General features: G+C 40.9%; 1 protein-coding gene across 7 annotated transcripts in view; it reads left to right on the top strand.

The window, feature by feature from the left end:
- The window catches only part of SCG5 (secretogranin V), a 59,101-nt gene extending 39,518 nt beyond the window's left edge, over positions 1–19,583 (top strand). For 2 of the 7 annotated variants that reach the window (XM_019968469.2, XM_070797230.1), the window contains 3 exons: positions 2,886–2,995; positions 9,559–9,612; positions 19,206–19,583. In XM_019968469.2, the coding sequence (XP_019824028.1) occupies positions 2,886–2,995; positions 9,559–9,612; positions 19,206–19,301 (260 nt within the window). In that variant the 3' untranslated portion in view covers positions 19,302–19,583. Of the gene's footprint in view, positions 1–2,882; positions 2,996–9,558; positions 9,613–19,205 lie in introns of all 7 variants that reach the window. The other 5 variants (XM_019968468.2, XM_070797229.1, XM_070797231.1 and 2 more) reach the window with 3 other exon arrangements.
- Positions 19,584–19,802: the final 219 nt, after the last annotated feature.

The following is a 19,802-nucleotide window of genomic DNA, read 5'->3' as shown; positions in this document are numbered from 1 at the left end:
CCAGAGCTATTGATTTAGAAACCCTGGGGGTAAAAAATAAAAAAGTAAAATGTTAGTTGCTTAGTTGTGTCCAACTCTTTGTGACCCCATGAACTGTAGGGAGCCCAGCAGGCTCCTCTGTCCACTGAAACAGAAACCCTGGGGGTAGGAGGCAGAAATCTGTATTCTAAGCGGCCTTTCCTGTGATTCTGGAGGATCCTGAAATTTGGAGAACTGCTGTTAGAGGAGAACAGAAAGAGAGGCAGAGTTTGCGCCAACAGATCTGCCATCTAGTCCTCATTACAGTCTGTCAGTTTACCTCCTTGGGCCTCAGTTTCTTCATCTGTAAAATGAAGACATAGTCAGTGCCTTAAAAAAACATTCAGTGTAGTCCTAGCTAATCCTTGAAACAAGTAATATAGAGATCTATGTAATCAAGCCCTAATCAGTAGCTCTTAGGAGCTCTGAGATGGAGCAATCCTGGCTGGCTGAAAGAGTTGGATAAAAACCTAGCTCCCAGGCCCTTTCTTGTCTGCCGTTATCTTCCCCTTCCCTCCCTGCCTTTTCATTAAGCTAACATACTTCTCCTTCTTTGTTCTATCATAATCTGCATTCTACAAAAACCTCACTTGCTAAATTTAGCCATTTTTTGTAAGAAATTGCTTGAGACATGCCTCATTGAGAATCATGACACCGCATAATCCAACCATCCAAGAATAACCTTCACTTCCCTCCCCAAGCCACACTCACCTCTGAATCATGGCTCACTCAGCCCGGTAGAGCAGCAAACAGAACTCACAGTCTGTCCTAGTCTTCAGGGATGTGAATTCCAGGGAGCATTTTCAGGCTCCAGACACCTTGGGTTCCCAGAGCCACAGGGCTCTATCTCTGCATCTCAGTTTGGGCCCACTCAGAGGTACCTGAGAAACAATTAGGAAGAGGTTGTAAAGCTGCCATGTGCAGACTGCCTGACCTCTTTTGCTTTGCTCTCCCTTTCCTCCATGTTAATTGCTCTAGATGAAGAAATCAGATAACCAGTTCAGTGAGAAGTGGGGAGCCATGTTAGAGTCACATTAGGGTCTTTTCCAAATGCTAGTGCTTTCCTCACAAGCTTCATGCTGCTAAGGACTGAGATACTGGATGCTGAAAGCTGCTGATAGGCGTCAGAGCGCTCTCAAGAGACCAGACTACCTGCCTGATTGCGTTAGACCGCTTTTAGCATTGACTTTGATGCTTCACTCTCCCTTTGAAAGGAAGTCTCTTTCATTTCCCTGCTGCTGCTGCTGCTAAGTCGCTTCAGTTGTGTCCGACTCTGTGCAACCCCATAGACGGAAGCCCACCAGGCTCCCCCGTCCCTGGGATTGTCCAGGCAAGAACACTGGAGTGGGTTGCCATTTCCTTCTCCAAAGCATGAAAGTGAATAGTGAAAGGGAAGTTGCTCAGTCGTGTCCAACTCTTAGCGACCCCATGGACTATAGCCTACCAGGCTCCTCCATCCATGGGATTTTCCAGGCAAGAGTACTGGAGTGGGGTGCCATTGCCTTCTCCATTCATTTCCCTAGTTAGTAGTAGTTTAGTTGCTAAGTCGTGTCTGACTCTTGCAACCCCATGGACTGTAGCCTGCTAGGCTCCTCTGTCCATGGGATTCTCCAGGCAAGAATACTGGAGTGGGGTGCCATTTTCATTTCCCTAGTCCTGCACAAACCACCCTCCCAACCTCCCCTCCCCTAAAGCTGTTGTCTATAAAGCACATTAGAGACAGGAAAAAAAGGACTCCATTTCAGAGCACTGTGACTTGTAATGACGGGGCTTAGGTAAAAGCAGCAGTCAAGAGGGATAACCTTTTTCTGTGTTTGAATGGAAGACATGCTTTATTTCAAAGAGCACTGATAATATGAACTGTCATTTAAAGAGAGATGGTGAGAAGGAAACTAAAACATAGAGGAAACCTATTATGTGCCAGATGCTGTCTATATGATCATCTCTATTCTCCATAGCTACTCTCAAAGGTAAGGATTTGATTATTCCCATCTCATAGGTGAATAAATGGACTTAGGCTAAGTTAACTCTCCCAAGGAACTAAACCCATCTATCAATCATGAGCTAAGATTTGAACCCTGAGCTCAGGTCTATGTTTCTGACTCCAGACTTACCCAGTTACCACTACAACACACACCATCAAGTTCTGTCTAATAATTATTTTTCTTATATAATGGACTTTCTCCAAGAAGCCAAAATCATTTCTAAAGAGCCACCCAAGAGAAAACAGAGTAAGTCATGTGGAATGGAAGTATATCAGTAAAGGAAATAATTGCTGTTATGACAGACAAAAAATAACACTGGCTTAACACAATAGAAGCTTATTTCTTATTTGTGTGAAGTCCTGCCAGAGGTGGGTGAGGGTGTTGTGGAGGTGGATGGTTCAGCAACCCAGACTGTCATCTTTCATCTTTACACTTGACATCCACAGTTGCCCTGGTCGGCAACGTGTAGCAAGCAGACCAACAGATGCTGGGGGTGAGGGTGGGCTTGGGAGAGCGAGAGAGGGGGTCCTCTAGAGGGTTTTTATGGACCAGGCTTGGAGGTGGAATACATCACTTCTGCCCACATTCCATCAGCACAAATCCAGGCATATGACTCCACCTGATTGCATAGCAAGGCTGGGAAATTAGCCATGTGCCGACGGGGAATGGGAAGTGGGTTTGGTGAGCAGCCAACCATTCTCTGACATGGGTAGGAGAGGAATGGGAATCTGGGATGAGTAAATCCCAGAAGTATATTGATTTAGAATGACTGATGTGAATACATTCTGACCTTTGGATGTCTAGTTGTTTTTAATAAATTAACTCTTAGAATAACAATAGATACTTGGCTGTTCCTCAAAAACCTTTTGTTGTTTGCAGTAGATGATGGATGTCTAGAAAACACCCCTGACACAGCAGAGTTCAGTCGAGAATTCCAGTTACACCAGCACCTTTTTGATCCAGAACATGACTATCCAGGCTTGGGCAAGTGGGTAAGTCCAATCTTAATTGCTAGTAGGTCATATACTCTGGTACTCTGAAGGTACTGGTGGGAGAGAAAAACAATATGGGTGGGGAGAGAGAAGGAAAATTGTTTAGACTCTGATTTTTTTTTTTTTCCCAGAAATCTCTAGTTGAGAGGGACTTTTAATTCCAAACCACACTCACTGCCTAGAGCACAATATACCAACCCATTTGAAGAGTCAGTGACCTGAACCAATCTCATCAGCTCTTATCTCAAGAGGGTTCTACTGTGGTCTGCTCCATAGGCTGTGTCATAACACATCCTAAAATCTCACCAGTGTTTCATGCACCTCTTACAGGATGTATATGAAACTTCTGTTTTAAAAAAAAAGGGTACTAAGAAAATTTGCAGGTTTTTTCCCCTAGACTGAGAGAGGTGCTCTCTGCAGAACTAAAGGAAAACCATGCCAGAAACTGAGAAACAGACATACAATTCTGCTTTATGGAAAGAGAAGAAAAATTCCAAAATATGTGGCAGTGAACTTGCCATCAATGGCAAGAACCTATAACTGCCAGTTAAGGAAATTGTTTATATGCACTTGGAAAGAGAAATCATGACCATTTGGCATAGGTTTGCTAAAAACAAGTTTTGTCAATCTAATTGTATTCTTCCACTTGCCAGCATTATTCATTTACTTGCCAGCTTGATGAGGGAAATGAAGTGAGCATGGTGTTTTTGGACTTTAGCAAAGTATTTGATGAGCTCTTTCATGATATCCTGTTGGAAGAGGTAGAGAGATACAACCCAGGCAGGAAAACATCACCAAAAGGGAGCTTATTAAAGAGTCATGTCGAGAGGGAGAGCAGTTTCACATGTATCCTATGTCTTAGTGATATCCCACTCCACATTTTTATAAATGTTTGTAATAAAAGCTATAGAGCATATGCTTATCAGATTCTCAAAGAAAGACACAAAGTTGGAAGGGAGAGCATTGAATGACAGAGTTGGGATTCAAGAAGATCCCAACTGGCTGGAATAATGAATCGAACAAGATTACAATTGAATGGGGATAAATCTATTTTCCTGTGGTTTGGATGACGTAATCAAATGCAGAAGCCTTGTGAGCAAAGTGGAACACTACTAAAGAGGGTTAGTTCACGTATACAGAAGTGGTCAACACACCTGTAGGAGTGAGTGAATGAGGAATGAGCAGATACTCCTAACTGCCTAAGCCTATCTAAAGCTATAGGTCTCCATCACTGGCAGCCAACTTGCTACCTACTTTACTGGGAATACTGTGGTCTCAGAACTACACTCTCTCTCTTCCTTTTTACATTGTTTTAGAGAGAGAGAGAGGTCCCTCCTCATTAATGACCACTTCCATTTTTTCCATCATCCAAGCACTGAGTTTGATTCCCTCTCCTATCAATATGCAAGTTTCCTGTCTTAAAATAACAAAGCAACGATGCCCTCTAAGTTAATTTTGCTTCCTCTAATATGCATTATTCTATTTCTCTTCTTTTTCATGAGCGGTTATGTTAGGGAGAATTTGTAGAGCCATCCTGAAGCCTACTAGCAGGGTTTAAACATGTTGAATTACATAGGCAACCATCTATAGGTTCTTGAATAAGAGGCAAGTGTTCTATAAAAGTTATTCTGGTGGCATATGGAAGGAGGAGATGTAGAGAGAAGAAACTAAAGGTGGGAAAAAAATAAAGGAGATAATTCTAGTTATGAAGGCTGTGAACACAGAGAATTTAAGTGAATCTCACTGAAGCAATAAGAATCCAGGACATTTCAAAGGGAACTAGGGAACTGACTAGATTTGGTATATGGCATAAATATAGCATGAGAAGGTAAAAAGAGCTATGTCAGGTTTGTAAGAAATGGATGGTATGAGCGTTTCCTCTGAGGAAATTTTTTTTTAAAAGAAAGGAAGAAGAGAGGGAAGTAGGGGTGAAAGAAAGGAGCAGAGGAAGAGTAGGAAAGAGTAGATCACAGAGGAGCACTAGGAAGGAATCTGCAAGAGATGGGCAGAAGTGCCACCTATCAGAAGCAAGGGCCTGGACAGAGCCTGCTGTGTTCCAGGTACTGTGCTGGGTGCACGATATACAGTAGTCATTGACATGATAGTGGTCTCAAGGAGCTAACCAACTTGGGATAAATTGCATGCAAATAAAATGAACCCACCTCAGCATGATTCAGCTTCCTGATCAAGCTCTACCAGGTGCAGTGACTGGGGGAGATGGAAGAGAATAGTCAAGGGAGACCCAGGACTGAGGACTCACATGGCCAATTGTACAGTAACCACTGATGATGCCGAAGGTGCTAAGAAGGGCAGCGCTGAATTCTACGGTGACACATCTACCTTGCATGACCGCCAGTCTGGAGATGAGGGGAAGGTGCAAGGGGAAGACAGAGACCAGTCTGAGTGAGGATGTGAGAGAGGGAAACTTCTCTCTTGCCAACGTTCCTCCCCTCTTCTTGAAAATCTTTACAGATTTCTCTCATCATGTTCCACTCACTCCCAGCACTCCAGTATGAAGTCAGCCACCATCTCATTGTTTTTGCCTCTTTTCAATACTGATTTCTTTCCTTTGAGTCACTGCTACTCATTGTCTACATCAGAGCTAAAGACTGGAAGTTTAGGACTATTACAGATCAATGACCAGGAGCAATGTTCACACACCTTCCTCATTTGTAATTATGTGTCTGTTTAAACTTGTTTCCTTCATTTATTTTCTCATTACCACCTAGCAGTTAAGCATGGGTTCCACCTCATGTGGAAGTGTGAATTGAGTATGTCTTGCTTTTCTAAGCTGGGGTCCCCAAGCTTTCCTTAGCATTCATAAAGAATGAGGGTCTCAAGCTCCACCGTCCTGTAAATTAGCAAAGGGATCATCTTTCACAGGAGAGCTAGCACAAGATCCTGATTCCTTTTTTTTTGCTGGTAATGTTTCCCTGTGTTTGAGCTGAGCTGGAGCTCAGCTGAGTCTTGAGTAGTGATTCACATAAATATCAGCATCTGTCTAATTTCCTGCATTTCTCTCTGTTAATGCATCCAGACACATTTATTAAATACACATCATATAACTTCCAGGCCCTGCATTAGGTGTTCAGTTCAGTTCAGTCACTCAGTCATGTCCAACACAAAGATGATAATAGTCATTGTATTTTATAATAAGACAGCAAATAGTCATATTTGTTGAGCACATACTCTGTGCCAGACAGTGCCAAATACTTTATGTGACTTATTTCATTCTATCTGCCCTTCCCTATCATGCTCATTTTACAGATGAGAAAATACAGGCTTAGAGACTTCCCTGGTGGCTCAGACCGTAAAGCGTCTGTCTACAATGCGGGAGACCCAGGCGCAGTCCCTGGGTTGGGAAGATCTCCTGGAGAAGGAAATGGCAACCCACTCCAGTATTCTTGCCTGGAAAATCCCATGGACAAAGGAGCCTGGTAGGCTACAGTCCATGGGGTTGCAAAGAGTCAGACACGACTGAAGCGACTAAGCAGGGATGCAGGAAGAGGGAGTTTAAAAGGTCTGCCTAACCCCATGGAGCTGATCATTGACAGAACTGAGATTTGAACCAGAACACTGGACTCTAGGAGTTCTCTAAAAAATGGGTAAATTCCTTTTCTCTCCATGGCTCAGCACTCAGAGTGTGTCCTGTACGGTGGTTCTATCGAGTCTTGTCTACAACTGGTTCTTTCCGATGATATGTCACCTGGAGCTGCCGTAGAAAAAGGCTGGCTACCATAGGTGTCAGCCAACCCCTCCTTCACACGTTCGTTACTGAGTGTTACTCACTTAGGAAGAAGTTGTCTTGAAAAGCACATGTTTCTCCTTTCCAAGTGCTTTTCACATCTTTTCACCAGCAGCTTGGGTGACTAGAGGCTCCTACTTAACCGGATGCAGCTGTACTGAGCCTTGAACCTGAGCCATGGGAGAAATGAGACACAGGACCCTCTGCCTTTCTTTGTCTTTCACGCCCTCATTGTGTCTGAAGAGTCAGATGCTCTTCAGTTTGGGTTTCTCTCATGTTTCCATGTCATTAGTCATGAGCTATGCCTTTCTGATATGTTCTTCTTAGTGTTTCCCTTGGGCAAAGTGGTGTCTGCCAGGTTTCTCCAGTGTAAAGTTACTCTTTTCCCCTTTGAAATTAATAATTAATCTGTGGGGATTTACTTCAAGACTGTATAAATATTCTGTCCCCATTAAAGTTTCAACTAACAGTTTTAGTATCCATTGATGGCACTCACCAGAATAATGATAACTATGGTAGTTTTAAAATGGTGATTTATTTAAAAACCTTACTATTCTTTGGCATTTCTTGGTTGGCATTCTATTCTAAGCAAGAGTTTCCCCTGTTCCCCATTAAAAAAAAATTTTTTTTATTAGTATAGATTCATTGTTTCCTATTATTATTTATTTTGCTGTTCAAATTGTCCTAGATTTAGCCAGTGGGAGTCTCTGCAGGCTGGCTTTTCTTTCCTTTCACGGTGTCTCATCACTTTTTGAGTACTTCCTTACTTTCTGGCCCAATTAGATATCCCAACTTCATTCATCCTTGTACTTTCCCTGCCCTAGCTCTGGAATCAGACATTTCTCCAAGAAGCCTCCCTGGTTCCATTTAGGAATGGAATTTGAAACCAAGATCTAGGCAGTTGTCCAAAATCTTGATGGCACAATGGAAAGCCCTCTTTGTGAACTCAGACCTGCTGCTCACATGGAAAACAGGCTCAGTGCTCCCCCTCCCCACCCTATCTACAGGGAATGGGTGTCAGGAGGGGGGCTGGTCTCTTTGCATTGGCTTTGTGTACTTCTTTCGCCCACTGGAGACCTGTCAATCCCTGCCTTCAAATCCATACAATAGCAGGGCTAATCAGGAATGCCAAGGTCACTGGCAGGCAGGGGTAGGAAAGCATCTGGCTCACCCTCATCTGCACTCTTAGGGAAATACAGGGACCATCTTTGAGAGGAAGGCTTGCAGTATCTTTCCTTTTCTCTTTGAATGAAGGCCCTTATGAGTATAACCCTGGCCTTCTAAAGGGGAGTAACTAAGATGCTGCTGTCTTTACCCTGCTGGTGGCAGAGGACCTTGACCATGGCTGATTGGCTGTCCCACCCCATGGTACTAGCTCGAGGGCCCTGTGCCCTCCCTCCTGCTCAGGCAACTGATCCCAGTGATGCACAGAGCCTCTTTCCTGGCCCTCTATCTCCCAACCCCTGTCCCCAGCTTTGGCATGAATTCCCAGGACTTTCTCTGTCACCAGGAATTGTTCCATCTACAGAAAGGCAAGCACAGACAGAGGAATGAGCCTCACAGCAATACCCTCATTCCTCGAGTGAATGATCTGCACTTTTCTCCCTTCTGAGATGAAACTCATCAGTTCTCCAAGTGAGCATGAGATTTAGGCTGTGGCCAGGACCGATCTTTGGGGCTGTGGAGGCTCCTTGACACTCTGGCACGGCCTCTGTGCATAGTTGAGGTTGGGCAAGAGATACACATTGTAAATTGTGGGTGGAGTAGATTTTAATGAACATGAAAACTATGACCTCGTTCTTGGTATTTGTCATTTTCATTCCCAAATCTACCATGAAAAAAAAGAATAACTTGATATCCAAACAGCTCAGAAGATACAAGGGTTGTATAAACTTGTTCCTTACCAGAACTCTGTCATCTTCTTCTTTTAAAAAATCAATGTCAGGGTATTTTAGAGTAAGATGAATCACCTCTTTTATATGTTATCTCCCTTCTGATGGAAAAAAATTTTTGAAAAAAGTAAACAACTTGAGAAAGCCCCCAGTTCCCCATTTCCCATTCTCTCTTCAGGTTAAGTGTCCTGTCTCTTATAATCCCAATAGAAGGGAAATATATTCAACGTGCATGTGATATTCTAGAGCTCATTTAAATCCACTGTGTGTTTGAAATCCAGAAATATGTGGAAACACTTATACAAACTGTGGTAACAGAGCCTGTCCTGCACCCCTCTCAACAACATAGCTTTTCTTCTGCCAAGAAGATTTTTGGCAGTTTTTAAAAGGTTCACTCTATTAAAAATGTTATAGACCAAATGGTTTTCCGATTGTCTTGACTGGGGGCACTGACTCAAGCCACAAGAGGAAGGGTTGCAGAAGTCAGATGTCTCGTTTATTTACATAGAGGATTGTTGCTAATAGTCAGACACTCCTCTAGAGAACAGTTTATGTGTACAGCTCATAAAAAGGGAGTTAGACACTAAAGTAAAATAAGATAAAATTGTTTGTTTTAAACAAAGGCTGTTCAAAGTGAGGAGATGGGTCTCCAGTGCCCCTTGTGTGTTAGAATGTCGTATTTTCTGATTTATATGATTGTTGATGACATGGGTGTGCCTTGGGGCATCACAGAGAACTTTATTAAAAGCTGCACAACACCGGCTTTTCTCTTGTGGTCTATCTTTCTGACACAACACTCCTTTCATCTGGTTTTGTTTCTAAAATATGTGTATGCAAATATCCAGGGGGACACACCGAGGATATAATAGCCATTGACCAAATGTGATCCATACTTCTGCATTTGTTTTCTTTTCTCTCAACTCCAGAACAAGAAGCTCCTTTATGAGAAGATGAAGGGAGGACAGAGACGCAAGCGGAGGGTAACGTCTGACTGGCTGTGAGGCTGGGGGATGCCTAGAGCTTTCTGAGCGGGGCAGTTGACAGGCTGTTACCCTCGGGCGGTAACAGAAAGTAGCAGAGCCCTTTCATGTACGGTCCTGCATGAGGGCGAGGCTGAACAGTGGTTCCTAGTGATAACTGTGCCTAGAAAGTCTGCCCTTGGCTTCTGTGATGTCTTCTCCAGGCTGTAGCATGTAATTTTTAGTGGCATACCAAGTTCTTTTTCAATCTGGTTATTTTGTATCAGAGTGTAGCCATTACTGTACAGTATGTGATAGTGTCAGGTAGACAGCAGAGGGACTCAGCCATACACATACATGATTCCATTCTGCCCGAAACTCCCCTCCCATACAGGCTGCCACATAACATTGAGCTGAGTTCCATGTGCTGTGCAGTAGGTCCTTGTTGGTCATTCTGGAATTTATTTTTTATTTTATTTTTTAATTATTATTATTATTCATTTTATTTATTTTTTTTAAGTAATTTTATTTTATTTTTAAACCTTACATAATTGTATTAGTTTTGCCAAATATCAAAATGAATCCACCACAGGTGTACATGTGTTCCCCATCCTGGACCCTCCTCCCTCCTCCCTCCCCATACCATCCCTCTGGGTCGTCCCAGTGCACCAGCCCCAAGCATCCAGCATCGTGCATTGAACCTGGACTGGCATCTCGTTTCATACATGACATTTCACATGTTTCAATGCCATTCTCCCAAATCTTCCCACCCTCTCCCTCTCCCACAGAGTCCATAAGACTGTTCTATACATCAGTGTCTCTTTTGCTGTCTCGTATACAGGGTTATCGTTACCATCTTTCTAAATTCCATATATATGCGTTAGTATACTGTATTGGTGTTTTTCTTTCTGGCTTACTTCACTCTGTATAATAGGCTCCAGTTTCATCCACCTCATTAGAACTGATTCAAATGTATTCTTTTTAACGGCTGAGTAATACTCCATTGTGTATATGTACCACAGCTTTCTTATCCATTCATCTGCTGATGGACATCTAGGTTGCTTCCATGTCCTGGCTATTATAAACAGTGCTGCGATGAACATTGGGGTACACGTGTCTCTTTCCCTTCTGGTTTCCTCAGTGTGTATGCCCAGCAGTGGGATTGCTGGATCATAAGGCAGTTCTATTTCCAGTTTTTTAAGGAATCTCCACACTGTTCTCCATAGTGGCTGGACTAGTTTGCATTCCCACCAACAGTGTTAAGAGGGTTCCCTTTTCTCCACACCCTCTCCAGCATTTATTATTTGTAGACTTTTGGATCGCAGCCATTCTGACTGGTGTGAAATGGTACCTCATAGTGGTTTTGATTTGCATTTCTCTGATAATGAGTGATGTTGAGCATCTTTTCATGTGTTTGTTAGCCATCTGTATGTCTTCTTTGGAGAAATGTCTATTTAGATCTTTGGCCCATTTTTTGATTGGGTCATTTATTTTTCTGGAGTTGAGCTGGAGGAGTTGCTTGTATATTTTTGAGATTAGTTGTTTGTCGGTTGCTTCATTTGCTATTATTTTCTCCCATTCTGAAGGCTGTCTTTTCACCTTGCTGATAGTTTCCTTTGATGTGCAGAAGCTTTTAAGTTTAATTAGGTCCCATTTGTTTATTTTTGCTTTTATTTCCAATATTCTGGGAGGTGGGTCATAGAGGATCCTGCTGTGATGTATGTCAGAGAGTGTTTTGCCTATGTTCTCCTCTAGGAGTTTTATAGTTTCTGGTCTTACGTTGAGATCTTTAATCCATTTTGAGTTTATTTTTGTATATGGTGTTAGAAAGTGTTCTAGTTTCATTCTTTTACAAGTGGTTGACCAGATTTCCCAGCACCACTTGTTAAAGAGATTGTCTTTAATCCATTGTATATTCTTGCCTCCTTTGTCAAAGATAAGGTGTCCATATGTGCGTGGATTTATCTCTGGGCTTTCTATTTTGTTCCATTGATCTATATTTCTGTCTTTGTGCCAGGACCATACTGTCTTGATAACTGTGGCTTTGTAGTAGAGCCTGAAGTCAGGTAGGTTGATTCCTCCAGTTCCATTTTTCTTTCTCAAGATCGCTTTGGCTATTCGAGGTTTTTTGTATTTCCATACAAATTGTGAAATTATTTGTTCTAGCTCTGTGAAGAATACTGTTGGTAGCTTGATAGGGATTGCATTGAATCTATAAATTGCTTTGGGTAGTATACTCATTTTCACTATATTGATTCTTCCAATCCATGAACATGGTATATTTCTCCATCTATTAGTGTCCTCTTTGATTTCTTTCACCAGTGTTTTATAGTTTTCTATATATAGGTCTTTAGTTTCTTTAGGTAGATATATTCCTAAGTATTTTATTCTTTTCGTTGCAATGGTGAATGGAATTGTTTCCTTAATTTCTCTTTCTGTTTTCTCATTATTAGTGTATAGGAATGCAAGGGATTTCTGTGTGTTGATTTTATATCCTGCAACTTTACTATAATCATTGATTAGTTCTAGTAATTTTCTGGTGGAGTCTTTAGGGTTTTCTATGTAGAGGATCATGTCATCTGCAAATAGTGAGAGTTTTACTTCTTCTTTTCCAATTTGGATTCCTTTTATTTCTTTTTCTGCTCTGATTGCTGTGGCCAAAACTTCCAAAACTATGTTGAATAGTAATGGTGAAAGTGGGCACCCTTGTCTTGTTCCTGACTTTAGAGGAAATGCTTTCAATTTTTCACCATTGAGGATAATGTTTGCTGTGGGTTTGTCATATATAGCTTTTATTATGTTGAGATATGTTCCTTCTATTCCTGCTTTCTGGAGAGTTTTTATCATAAATGGGTGTTGAATTTTGTCAAAGGCTTTCTCTGCATCTATTGAGATAATCATATGGTTTTTGTTTTTCAATTTGTTAATGTGGTGTATTACATTGATTGATTTGCGGATATTGAAGAATCCTTGCATCCCTGGGATAAAGCCCACTTGGTCATGGTGTATGATCTTTTTAATGTGTTGTTGGATTCTGATTGCTAGAATTTTGTTTAGGATTTTTGCATCTATGTTCATCAGTGATATTGGCCTGTAGTTTTCTTTTTTTGTGGGATCTTTGTCAGGTTTTGGTATTAGGGTGATGGTGGCCTCATAGAATGAGTTTGGAAGTTTACCTTCCTCTGCAATTTTCTGGAAGAATTTGAGCAGGATAGGTGTTAGCTCTTCTCTAAATTTTTGGTAGAATTCAGCTGTGAAGCCGTCTGGACCTGGGCTTTTGTTTGCTGGAAGATTTTTGATTACAGTTTCAATTTCCGTGCTTGTGATGGGTCTGTTAAGGTTTTCTATTTCTTCCTGGTCGAGTTTTGGAAAGTTGTACTTTTCTAAGAATTTGTCCATTTCTTCCTCGTTGTCCATTTTATTGGCATATAATTGTTGATAATAGTCTCTTATGATCCTTTGTATTTCTGTGTTGTCTGTTGTGATCTCTCCATTTTCGTTTCTAATTTTATTGATTTCATTTTTCTCCCTTTGTTTCTTGATGAGTCTGGCTAATGGTTTGTCAATTTTATTTATCCTTTCAAAGAACCAGCTTTTGGCTTTGTTGATTTTTGCTATGGTCTCTTTTGTTTCTTTTGCATTTATTTCTGCTCTAATTTTTAAGATTTCTTTCCTTCTACTAACCCTGGGGTTCTTCATTTCTTCCTTTTCTAGTTGCTTTAGGTGTAGAGTTAGGTTGTTTATTTGACTTTTTTCTTGTTTCTTGAGGTGTGCCTGTATTGCTATGAACTTTCCCCTTAGGACTGCTTTTACTGTGTCCCACAGGTTTGGGGTTGTTGTGTTTTCATTTTCATTTGTTTCTATGCAAATTTTGATTTTCTTTTTTGATTTCTTCTGTGATTTGTTGGTTATTCAGCAGCGTGTTGTTCAGCCTCCATATGTTGGAATTTTTAATAGTTTTTCTCCTGTAACTGAGATCTAATCTTACTGCATTGTGGTCAGAAAAGATGCTTGGAATGATTTCTATTTTTTTGAATTTACCAAGGCTAGCTTTATGGCCCAGGATGTGATCTATCCTGGAGAAGGTTCCATGTGCGCTTGAGAAAAAGGTGAAATTCATTGTTTTGGGATGAAATGTCCTATAGATATCAATTAGGTCTAACTGGTCTATTGTATCGTTTAAAGTTTGTTATTATTCATTTTAAATATAGCAGTGTGTACATGACCTTCCCAAATTCCCTAACTATCCCTTCCCCAACTCCCTAACTATCCCTTCCCCCATCCTTTCCCACTGGACAAGCTTAATTTTTTTTTTTTTTAACTTTAAACTTATTTTGTATTGGAGTACAGGCATTACTATACAATGTTGTGATTGTTTCAGGTGGACAGCAAAGGGACTCAGCCATACATATACATGTATCCGTTCTTCCCCAAACTCCCCTCCCATCTAGGCTGCCACATAACACTGAGCAGAGTTCCCTGTGCTATACAGAAGGTCCTTTTTGGTTATTCATCTGGCACAGTAAGTTTTGTGGCAAATCCACCACCATCATTGCACTCACAAAAAGTCAGTTGCATCCCACCCGTGGATGTAGATAGGGATGTGGGGAGTACAGGAGTATATGTCCTTCCTCAAAGGATCTATAGGCCACTGGGGGAAACTGCCCACAAATCCATCTGCATCAGTTACATAAAAACTGGAACCAAGAACCAGGAAGTGTTGAACTGCCTGCTCCAGGCAATAATTTTGAAGAAATGTCGGGGCAAAAGATGACATGAACAAATCTCATTCCTTCTGCATGCTGTTTTTTCTTGGTCCAGATAGATTGATGTAAAAATCCACTAGATCCATTTCATTTGTTTACTGACTGGAATTTGCAGGGTTAGTTATTCACCATCCCAGGGCTGCCCAAGGTGCTGTTCACTTAGCCACTACAGTGATTCCTCTTGTAAAGCTGATGTCACTTGACTTTGGGCTTCCAGTGTAGTTGATGGTATTGAGACTGAACAAGTGGCCGGTGGTTGGTGCCTTTTTAGACAAAAGTGCCGGGCCACCTGCCATTTAGAGGCAGAATTTTGGCAGCATTGAACAGCATGTGGGATCTTAGTTCCCCCACCGGGCATTGAACCTGTGCCCCTCCCACAACCTGCTTCTGCCTACAACATTGGCAGCATGGAGTCTCAATCACTGGGCCACCAGGGAAGTCCCACCTGCTTTTTTTTTTTTTTTAATCAGATTTTAAAAGTTAAAGTCTGCTTGTTCCATAATAAAATGCTGCCAGATAGTAACCATCTTAGTTAAAATATACAAACCAAACCATACACGCAAGGCCACTGACTATTTATTTAGAATAGGAAGTACCTGGATCCTGGCAAAACTGGGGAGTTTGGACAGTGGTCATTGTGGCCTTTCTGAATAGTTTTGCCAAATCTAGTCAGAATGCTTGAAGAGGTATAGGTTTTCTGGACTCAGCATGAATTCCTCAGGCCCCCAAAATGGAAAGTTCCAAGCCCCTGTGCTGCCTGACAAAATACAGAAGACCCATGACCAGTTTTCTATTCAAGAAGCAAAGCTTTGCTTTGGAAACAGATGTTCAGAGAGTTAATGGGGTTTTTCAGAGATTTTTCTTGGATGATTACAGTTTTCAGTGGTAGATGGTGGCAGGGAAGGTCTGAAGGGTGTAATGTGGTCTTGAGAGAACATCAAGAAATTATATTCCAGGAGTTCAGAATACACATAATTTACCAGTAAGATGGCTTGTATGTCTCCCCATGGTGCAATAAGGACATTTCCAAATAAGAACAGTGACCATACTGAAATGGGTGTCTTAGCATGAAGCTTTAATTGTCTCTACTGCCTGGCTCACTATTCCTCTTGGCCTGCCTTGGTTAATGACTGCAGGTCATGATTTAGGTCATTTTGGTATGAGACCAGTGATGACCAAAACTCAATTTGGCTAGGACACATGTTATAAAGGATTTTACTTTGGCTTCATCTTACTCCACATAGGAAAGGCTGAGAATTTATGAAAATAGGGTCGTTTTGACTCAGAGGTATCAAGTTCTTCCTATTTTCAGACATCTTCAAAGATCCATGCTCATGCCATAAACCAGGGGCCTCTCAGGTCTGGAGGAGAAACAGAACTTACCTTCCCTGTCATCAGACCTCAGATTATGTTCCCATCTTGATTCATGACTTTGACGGCTCCCTCCAGTATGCAAATCAATATGAAGAAATTATGGGCTTGCTATTGTGAAAAATCAGGGCTTTCTCCAGTGAAGCACAGCATCTGCTTTGGGTTTCCAGAGGTCATCAGAGGCAGGGGTCCAATCCCAGTGGTTCTATCAGTTGTGAAATAGCAACTGTGTGACCTAGCGAGTCTCTCACCCAAGAGAGAAGGTAAATATCTAAGTGCCTTGAGTTCTTCAGAAGGTATTTAAAACCAAGTACCATCACTATTGGGCTTCCCTGGTGGCTCAGTGGTAAAGAATATGCCTGCTGATGCAGGAGACGAGGATTCGATCCCTGGGTCAGGGAGATCCCCTGAAGGAGGAAATGGCAACCCACTCCAGTATTCTTGCCTGGGACCCCATGAACAGAGGAGCCTAGTAGGCTACAGTCCATGGGGTCACCAAAAAGTCAGACACAACTGAGAAACTGAGCATGCACACACATCATCGTTATTATTAACCTTGTATGTAGGATTCAGTACTCAGACATTTATAAAAGAAGTTCAAGTGATTGCTCCTTTTACTTCCTCATTAATTCAGTTCCTTCATTCCCTGCTTCATTTGTTGCGGCCTAGGTCTGGGCAGAAGGACTTGCTCTCATGACAGTCCCTTACCAGGAAGGCTTCTCCCCAGAATTACAATGGAGCCTTGGGTGGTTTTATGTAGCTTTCTAAATTTGCTCAAATTCCAGTTGAATTCCTAGTTGGTTCAAGAAGAAAAGGTCAATAAATGACCTTTTAAATGGCAACAAATTTTTAATTCTTAGGAGGTATCTTGTTAATATTTGAGATCTGCTACTTATCTTAAAGAGTTTGTCAACCCTATATTTCTGTATTTGATAAACATGACTGTCATGAAGGGATACATGTATATGTATGACTGAGTCCCTTTGCTCACCACATGAAACTATCACAACATTGTTAATCAGCTATATGTCAATATCAAATTTTTTTAAATGCTCAAAAATCATATTGAAGAACATAGCTTAGAAAAAATATTTTTAAATGAATATTTCATATCCTTTTAAATATGTTAGAAATTTCAGAATATATTTTTACTAAGAAAAAAAAAATTGTAGTACTGAATATACTTTTTCAGTCCATACGGGCTCCACCTAGCCAGAGATTCTGAAATGATTCTCTGGGTTAAGCCAGGCCATTCTAGTTGACAATTCCTAATATAAAAAAGTAGTTTTTAAAAATGTTTCAAAGATGCTTCCCAGCAAAGTACTGTTATTTGGTGACATAGCACTTTTCAGATCAATGAGAACATTGCATACTTTGTAATTCTCAGCTTGTTTGTGATGCATTTTTGCAGGATAAGTTGGGCCTTTCATCATTCATACTTTTACCTATCAGAATGTGGAAGTGCATTTTTAAATACTAAATTCAGATTCCAGGCCTTCTGTTTAGGAGAATGTCTGCTCAAAAGTCATAGCAGACAATGTCCCATGGGCAAGAGAGACCTCTTGTGAAATGCCTCCATTCATCCATGGGGCCTAGAGGTGCCATGGGATTGCAGATACGTTGTAACTACAGTTTCTTTCTTATATTTGTGTTTAGTTATTGGAAGACAACCTCAATAAACAAATACCTTTCAAAACTTGAATTTTTGTCTGCTTGCTAAATACTGTTGTAAAACTCCAATTCCTAGTTCAAATCCAAACCTCAAAAAATAGATATAAAATAAGGAATGGAAAAACGTTGACTCATTCAGAATACAAACAGATGAAAAGAATTTCAGACAGTGGAGTCTTGAGTCAAAAATAAAGGAGTTATGTAAATAAGTTCATTTGCACTCTTTTTTTTTATTCTACATGTAAGCGATATCGTGTGTCATTTGTCTTTATGTGTCTGACTTGCTTCACTCAGTAAGACAATCTCTAGGTTCATCCATGTTGCTGCAAATGGCATTATTTTGTTCTTTTTTATAGCTAAATAATATTCAATTGTATATATGTACCCCATCTTCTTTATCCATTCCTCTGTTGATGGATGTTTAGGCTGCTTCCATGTCCTGCTATTGTAAATAGTGCTGCAATGAGCTTTGGAGTGCATGTATCTTTTCAAATTATTTCTCTGGGTATATGCCCAACAGTAGATTGCTGAATCATATGATAGTTGTATTTTTAGTTATTTTAAGGAACCTCCATACTGTTCTCTGTAGTGGATGTACCAATGTACATTCCTATCAACAGTGTAGGAGGGTTCCTTTTTTCCCACACCCTCTCCAGCATTTAGTGTTTGTAGATTTTTGATGACCATTCTGACCAATAAGGTAATACCTCTGTAGTTTGGAGTCACAGATGTAGAAAACAAACTTACGGTTACCAGGGAATAAGGGGGAGACAGAATAAATTGGGACTGCAATATACACATTATGCTTCCCTGGTGGCTCAGCTGGTAAAGAATCTGCCTGCAATGTGGGAGACCTGGGCTCAATACCTGGGTTGGGACGATCCCCTGGAGAAGGGAATGGCTACCCACTCCAGTATTTTGGCCTGGAGAATTCCATGGGTTGTATAGTCCATGGGGTCACAAAGAATCGGACACAACTGAGCAATTTTCACTATACACATTACTATATATAAAATAAGTAACTAGTAAGAACCTGCTACATAGCACAGGAAACTCCACTCACTACTCTGTAATGGCCTATATGGGAAGAGAATCTTAAAAAAAAAAGAGTGGATATATGTATTTGCTGTACTCCTGAAGCTAAATTGTTAATCAGCTATATGACAATAAAAATTTTTAAAGTAAAATATCACAATTTTATACATCCTAAAAAATAATAATAAATAAAGAAGCTTTCTGTATAATTTCCTTTCCTTCTGCTTTTGAATTTGACTGAGAGAAGGTGACAGTGATAGCTAGAGCCCTTGATGAGTCCTTTTTAAGTGGAATGCTGCTTTGGAAGAGTCAGTCACAGCAGCAGGTAATCTGTGACCACTCTTCCCATTTGGTTACATTCTGTCCTCTTCTTTAGAACACTCTTCTTGTAAAATGGTTTAATTCAGTTTGTATTCTCTCTTCTCTAAGGCCATGGGATAATAATTCTGTTTCGTGTGAGGCTTTGTATCTAAGTTAATAGTGAGGGTTTATTAGCTGGTTCACTTCCAATCTTTATTCCAAAAAAGGGAGTGGGACCAAACTGCATCTGATAATGTGTTGTGTGAAAGACGTAAGTAGATACATCTGTCAGTCAGTGTTTCTCTGCCTACTGAGGTACTGATTAGTGCGCCGAAGTCATCAATTGGTAGGTGGTAGGCTCCACTGTTATCTAGTTAACCCAATAGGTGAGGAGGAGTTCTCGTTCACCTCTTCTGTGAGATGTCTGTATCTGTTATTCACGTATGATTCTAAACCATATATATTTTTCAGAGTGTCAATCCATATCTACAAGGACAGAGACTGGACAATGTTGTTGCAAAGAAGTCAGTCCCCCACTTTTCGGATGAAGATAAGGACCCAGAGTAAAGTGAAGACTCAGTGTGGAATTCATGTGACCTGCTATCCCTCCTTGGTACTGCTTCTGCCCATGTGTTGTTAGAGCCCCTGTGAAGGACAGCATGTTTCTAATTTAGATAAGTATGGATGAAAAGCCAACGTATTTTGTTATTGTGTTGTCCTTCATGCCGATAGCTCTGCTTTCTGCTAGATTAGGATAAGAGCCTTTTTTTCCCCTTTACATGTGGATCTGCAATGAGCATTAAAATTGAAGTGTATGTGTCAACAACAATAAAAAGCAAATGAATGAAATGTCCTCTGATTTCTTGCAATTTAAAATGGTGTTTTGGGTGGCACTGTTTTGGCCAAGTCTATAAAAAGCTGGCATTTGATTTTTATTATGCAGTTCAGTCAGCTCTTATACATTGTTACACACCAGTGAAGGAAACAGTATCCAGGAGGAGGAGCTGACACATTTCACTTGGGTACATCTTAATAAATGTGCAAGCACAGGTATGTGGGTTTTTTAAA

This window comes from Bos indicus, chromosome 10, assembly GCF_029378745.1.
Source record: "Bos indicus isolate NIAB-ARS_2022 breed Sahiwal x Tharparkar chromosome 10, NIAB-ARS_B.indTharparkar_mat_pri_1.0, whole genome shotgun sequence".
Classification (NCBI taxonomy): Eukaryota; Metazoa; Chordata; class Mammalia; order Artiodactyla; family Bovidae; genus Bos; species Bos indicus.
Note: the sequence above shows the minus strand (reverse complement) of the source record. Positions and strands in the feature narration are given on the sequence as shown.